We start from the raw sequence: 6,946 nt of genomic DNA, 5'->3' as shown, positions 1-6,946 counted from the left end.
GGTCGGCGTAAGACAGGAAAAAATAATAATCATTTATAAATCAGCAAGGGTTCATGAGGGAGGGAGGGTGGAGGAAGAAGGGGGAAAATGAGCTCTTATCAAGGGCTCAAGTACAAAGAAAATGCTTTTAAAATGATGATGGCAACATATGTACAAAGGTGTTTGTCACAATGGATATGTAAGGATTGTGATAAGAGCTGCAAGTGCCCCCAATATAATGATTTAATAAAAAAAAAAATTTGTTTTAAGTATAGCTAGAATGCTCCTTAGAGGAAAGGAAGGCGAGACTTTGTCTCACACACTTTGGAAGTGTTGTCAGGAGACACCAGTCCCTGGAGGTAAAGTAGAGAGGCAGCGGAAAAGAGAGCAGTCCTCAACCAGAAGGGCGGGCACAGTGGCTGCCACAACAGGTTCTGGCCCAGGAACAGCGGTGAGGACGGCGAAGGACCGGGCAGCACTTCATTCTGTTGTGCACAAGTGTGCACAAGGTCGCTATGGTTTAGACTTGACAGCACACAGCAACAACAGCCTCTAATTTACTACTGTGTCTGATGAAGCTCCCCATGACCCATGGAACTTCTTCAATGGACCAGGGCTCAGAGGACCACTCTGGAGAGAGCCTTTCTCTCCAGTCACGCCACATTCTGCCTCTGCTCCATTACGCCACCCTCCTGCCTGCCTCTTCTGGGGCACGTCCTGAAAGATCACCCTTCTGTACACACTGTCTCATGCTTCCTCCCGCCTCCCCCTCCACTCTCTGGGATCTGTTTTCTGTCTTGTCACGTGACAGAATCTGCATGTACTAAATATGGCACCTTTCCATGGCCCCACAGTCCCTGCCCCAAACGTCCCTCTTCGTCCCTTTTGGTTCAGCTTGCTGCTCTATTTTTTGCATTAAGAACTAAAACTAGAAAGAAAGAAAAAGCCAACACAGAACTAGAAACAAACACCTGTATTCCCAAGAGTCAAAGTGATGGAGTAGAAAGTGTAACGATGGCATTTTGCTTCCAGCAGTTCCTTTTTACTAAAAGGCGAAGCATGACAATGATGAAGTGTTCTGATTCCCACTGACACCTTGTCCCCACTCCTCTCCCAAAGACATGCCCGTCGTGTGTGTTGCACACCCTCCCGGTGCACTTGGACACATCCACATGCGTATGCAGAAGCAGGGCTCACGAGCAGTGAGACTGTTCCGTCCATCATACAGAATAGCAAAATGACATCAGACAGGAAGTATCACTTAGCAACTTTCTTTTTCACTCCACACTAGGCTCCTGAAGTCCATCCTGATGGATACTATCCATCTATCAAAACTGCTCAGATTGTTTCCATGGGTTGATCCAATCTGTGACCATGGAGTATGCATCAAACCCTGTCTCCAAGTGCTTCCTGGGCCTCCTTGTATTTCCTCCTCCCAACAGCCCCAAGGATAAACCCCAAGTGCCCACAACTGGCAAGAAGCAGGAACGGCAGTCTGTCCAGGTTTAACCTCGTCCAAGGCTGTGCCCTTGACTACCGAGCTCAACTGCACTCTTACCATCAGTAGCCAGTACTGTCTGACTGTCCCTCCCTGGGCCAGGTGCCGGGTACTTTGTCTGTACCAGGACTCCTAATTCTCTGAATTCCCCAGCGTGTTGTCAGGTGAGATCATAATCCTAATTTTAGGGATGGGAAGCTGCAACCAGAGCAAGTCTTGGGGCACAACTATTCAGCCTCAGAGTCTGAATTGTTATCCACTGGGTTCAATGAGAGGTTTACTTTAAAAAAAAAAAAATGTTAAAGCAAGTGAGGGACTAAGATTAGGAGGATGTACCATGTGTCAGTTAAAGCGGTATACAACTTGGCTGGCCTAAGAGTCTGGTTTGGCAGTTATGACGCATGGGATCAGTTGCGACGTCGTTGTCGCCATGATGAGATGAATGGCTATGAAGAGCCAAGCACTTGAGAGGGAGCTTCCTCCGGGTTGTGGGTTGTAATAGACAGATGTCCTGGCAGAGCTCCCTGGCTTTTGGCTTGCTCTAGATGCTGACCTCCCACTCCTGGGATTTGAGCCAGCGGCCTGTCGTGTTGCCTGCTGATCCTGTGCTCCTCAGCCCTTGCAGCTTAGTGAGTGAGAATAAGCTTCTGGTCTGACATCTAGCCCACAGTCTTGGGTTTTGCCAGCCACTACAACCATGTGAGCCATTTTCTTGAGACAAGGATCCATATACACAAAGCTCAAAAGAAGCAAATAAATTAAAAAACTCACTGCCATCAAGTGGACTCTAACTCATAGCAACCCTACAGGAGAGAAGAACTGCTTAGACGGGTTTCCAAGACTGTAACTGTCTTCTGGAGCAGACAGCATCCTTTCTCCCACAGGGCCGCTGGGGGTTTTGAACTGCTGATGTTGTGGTTAACATAGCCCAATGCATAACCATTACGCCACCAGGGCTCCCCTAGATATGCAAGAGCACTTCACAAGATCAAGAAAAATTGGAATTAAGAGGTAATGAGATTTCCCCATGGACTTTTTGAAGCCCCTGTAGATAAGCTTCACTGGATTTGCTTCTCGAGAGAACTCTGAGGCTTGAGAACAGCACAGATCACACTGTGAAGAGGCTTGCACCCCCAGATCTGGAATACTGATGCCCTCACACCAGTGCTGCTACTCCCTGATCAACCTCGTACCAGGGCACCTGGGCAGGGGAGGAGTCAAGGATACTCACGGTCATGGACCATGTAGCAGTGCTTCTGCAGGCGTTGGATGTCCTGTTCCTCCAACACTCCATGAGTCATCAGCAGCTGCAGGAACCGCCGATGGACATCGGTCATGACGCCCGTTCTTCTGGCAGAGGACTGCATCTAGGAAGGCTGAGAAAGAAGGAGGACATGACAGCAGGTGATATCCGGGCACACTAGCAGCAATGCTCAAGACAGGTTGGTGTTGCTGGGCCTTTCTGTCTGTTCCCGACGTACGGAGTGAGCCTGCCGACGACAGCTTGAACCCCCGCCCAGTCCTGAGGCTCCCAAACAAGTACTGCTGTGCTTGAGCCCATCGTTGCAGCTGTGTCCATCCATCTCACACTGACTTACACGGAGACCATGGGTTAGGGTCCACATGGATGAGCTCCTCCTGCTCAGGAGCACAGTGACAAGAACACAAGGCAGAGGGGGACAGTCAGAAAGTGTGGGTTCGAAACCTGGCTCCATCATTTATTAGCTATATGAAAGTGGGCAGTGTGATCTGCCTGTGCTTCGGTGTGCCCATCTGTGAAATGGGATTAATGACAGAGAGGCCCTCCCCAAGCTGGCTGTGAGGCTTAAACAAATTCATACATGTATGTAAAAGCCTGGTAGCGGAATAAGCACTAGGCAATTCTGGATCTGAAATGTGGTGGTCACCAGGTGTATAAACCCAAAACCAGACTCTGCCACGGAAGCCCATTCTGACTCAGACTGACCCGACAGGCAGCACAGAACTGCCCCTTTGGGTTTCCGTGGTTGTAGATCTCTGCAAGAGCAGAACGCTTCCTCTTTCTCACGTAGAGAGGCTGGTGGATTCGACCTGCTGGCCCTGCAGTTAGTGGCCCATGTGTGACCCACGACTCCACCAGATCTGGGGCCTTAGGTAATTTAGCCAAGGGCGCATTTTCTCCTCTCCTGGAAACAGCTGGTAAACACTTAATTGATAATAAATGTTCACTTCCTTCCCGGGATCTCTAATAAAACCACTGTATTTTTAAATCTCTTGTTCTCTCATCAGATGGTATCGTTCTACAACCACAAAGATCAGAGCTGATGAAAGCATTGCACGAGTCCTAACCCTAGTACCTGCTCCTGGCAGAGGCAGTACAGCAGTGGCTGAGGGTGTGGGTTTGGGAATGGCCAGGAGGCACTGAAACCAGTACTTTGCCAGGTCTGCCTGATCTTCAGCATCACTTGACCGCCTTCTTAAAAATGCAGATGTGAGGGCCCCTCCCTACAGGCAGTGGGGCCTGAAATCCTGAGGGTCTGGCAGTCATTTCGGGGGCCACTATGATCTGACAGGGAATGTGTGGTTGCCTTGTGCAAACAGAATGCAGAGACAGTTCCAGCCACAGCACTCACTCCTAGACCTCAGCTGTTCCATCTTTCAAACTGAAGTAGTAACAACTACCTCAAAGGCGTAAGATGAAGCTTCAATGAGATGTGGTTATCAAAGGCTTGCTAAGGACCTGGCACAAGAGATCTGGTTGTCCCTAACCAAAAACAACAACAAAAATGCTTTTTCACTGGGCTTTGTATTTTTAACACCGTCATCCATTCTAGCTCAGAACTAGGGAGATGCATGTCCACAAGGCCAGAGCAGGCAGAGAGCTCTGAGCTGGCAAAGGGCTCCCACGCGCAGGAGAGTCTGAGTCTCCCTGGGGACACAGGCCCTCTTTAGTGTTCCACCGAAAACTAAAAAGAACTGCATAATCACACATGCTCAGAACCACATACGTGATGTTTAGGGGGGACTTGAATTCGTCCGTGGATGTCTAGACCCCAACTTATGAACTCCTGCTCCAAAAAGATTTTTTAAAATATATAGTTTTATTGACATATGGTTCACATATTACATGCTTCCATAGTTTAGTCATATTAAAGAGAGTTGTTCATAAGGGTCAGCAGACAGACCTGGAACTATCTATCGGGTTTGCTTTTTTGGGTTTTTTTTTTTCTTTCACCCTATGCCTATCTATATAAGATAGGCAGGACAAACAATCCCAAGGAGAAAACAACGGGACCAGCGGTCCCAGGGTGGACATGGGAGAGAGCAGGGCAGGGAAGGAGAGCAGGGAGCCAACAACTCAGGGATGAGGGTACAACAAATGATGTAAAAATGAAGGCAAGGAGGTCTGGTGGGGTTTGATCAAGTACATTGTACCCAAGAGGAATTACTGAGAGCCGAGTGGAGGGTGAGCATGATAGTGGGACAGGAGGAAGGTGAAAGGAAATAGAGGAAAGAAGTAGAAAGAAGAGCTATGTATAGAGGTATAGCTATAGGCATGTATATATGTAAACATATTAATTTATAATGAAAGGGATAGAGGCCAATGTACATATATTTATATGTTAAGTATTAAGATAGCAGATGGACTTTGGGTCTCTACTCAAGGCCTCCCTAAACACAAGAACACTTTGTTCTAATACCCTGGCATCCCTTGATACTCACCTTCCCGACACGATCACTGAAGACAAAATGGGTGCCTAAACAAATGTGGTGAAGAAGGCAGATGGTGCCTGGCTATCAAAAGATATAGTGTCTGGGGTCTTAAAGGCTTGAATTTATACAAGCGGCCATCTAGCAAGGAAGCAAATAAGCCCCCATGGAAGAAGCACACCAGTCAGTGTGATCATGAGGTGTTGATGGGATCAGGTATCAAAAGATCCAAAACAAACAATCATATCGTGAATGAGGGGGGTTGGAGCGGCCATCTGTAGACAATTGGATACACACACCCCTACACACACACACACACACAGAAGGGTTACAAGGAAGGGACAATTCAACCAGGGTGCGGTATAGCACCGACGAAACAGACATCATTCCTCTAGTTCCTGAATGCGCCCCCACCCTCCCCCTGCCAAACTACCATGATCTACCTTACAAACCTGGCTAGCCCAGAGTACACACATTGGTAGAGATAACAGCTCTGGACACAGGGAATTCAGGACATACAAACCCCTCAGAAACAGTAGTGGGAGTAGCGATATCATGAGGGTAGGGAGACAGTGGGGGTGGGGAAAAGGGAGAAAGGAGGATCCCATCACAAGATTGGATATATAGTCCACCCCCCAGAGTGATGAATAGCAGAAATGTGGGTGAAGGGAGACAACAGACAGTGTAAGACACAAAATAACAACAATAATATGTAATTGATCAAGGATTCACAAGGGTGGGAGGGGAGGGGCGAGGAGGGGAACAAAGAGGAGCTGATACCAAGGGCTCAGGTAGAAAGAAAAATGTTTTGGAAATGTTGATGGCAACAAATGTACAAGTGAGCTTAATACAAATGAATGATGGATTATCAAGTAAAATGCTTAATTAAAATAAATAAATAAATAGTGCTGTAAAATCATCTCTACCATTCGTTCCAGAACATTTTCTTCCCTAATTGGTGTGTTCACACCACACACCTTGCGGTTGGTCAGCAGCCTCATCAGATTCATTCAATCTGTCTGCCGAGCAAATAACCAGCACTCGCTGCCATGGAGTCAATCCAGACCCATGGTAACACCACAGGACGGGGCAGAACAGCCCCTGTGGGTTTCCAAAACTAAAATTCTTTCCTGGTAGAAAGCCTGGTCTTTCTCCCACAAAGCAGCTGGTGGTTTCTGAACTATTGACCTTAGGATTGAGCAGCCCAGCATATAACCACTACGATATCAAGGTTCCTCATAAAAGAGCCTCAAAATAATTCAGGCCAAAATTGCCATAACTACATCGATTAGCATACAAATTCACAAGCAGGTGGGAGATTTTAACATACCTCCCCCTCAATCACTGATAAAATGTCAACATGCAAACACACGCACACAGACACCAGTAAGACTAGAAGGCTATACAACACCGGTAAAAACATTAATCTAATGAACTCATACAGAGCCCTGTGCCTAACACTCTAGGAGACAGAATTTTCATGCACCTCTAGTACACTATGTTCTGTGAAAGAAGGCATTCTGATCCACAGAGCTAAAACTTATAACACTTGCCTGAGAAGATCCTGAACAGGGCCCAGCCACAAAAGGCAAGAAACTGTCCTGATCAAGAAGATTGTACCCTGAGCTGTTCCTGTTTCTTCTGGGTCATTCCCGATCCCTGTTACTTCCCTGATAAACCACCTAACTCTAAGTATAGTTCATGAGTTCTGGGAGACACTGCAGTGAACAGAACCCAAAGACCACAAGGGGAGTGAGAGGGGAGGAGGAGGAGGAGATG

At 47.4% G+C, this 6,946-nt stretch overlaps 1 protein-coding gene across 3 annotated transcripts in view; it reads right to left on the bottom strand.

Annotated features, from left to right (window-relative positions):
- Positions 1–6,946, bottom strand: part of NSMCE1 (NSE1 homolog, SMC5-SMC6 complex component) — a 46,467-nt gene that overhangs the window by 32,435 nt on the left and 7,086 nt on the right. For all 3 annotated transcript variants that reach the window (XM_045300213.1, XM_045300221.1, XM_045300223.1), the window contains exon 2: positions 2,709–2,853. In XM_045300213.1, coding sequence (XP_045156148.1) covers positions 2,709–2,844 — 136 coding nt within the window. In that variant the 5' untranslated portion in view covers positions 2,845–2,853. The remainder of the gene's footprint in view (positions 1–2,708; positions 2,854–6,946) is intronic.

This window comes from Echinops telfairi, unplaced genomic scaffold, assembly GCF_000313985.2.
Source record: "Echinops telfairi isolate 266 unplaced genomic scaffold, ASM31398v2 ScPeMD7_5;HRSCAF=22, whole genome shotgun sequence".
Classification (NCBI taxonomy): domain Eukaryota; kingdom Metazoa; phylum Chordata; class Mammalia; order Afrosoricida; family Tenrecidae; genus Echinops; species Echinops telfairi.
Note: the sequence above shows the minus strand (reverse complement) of the source record. Positions and strands in the feature narration are given on the sequence as shown.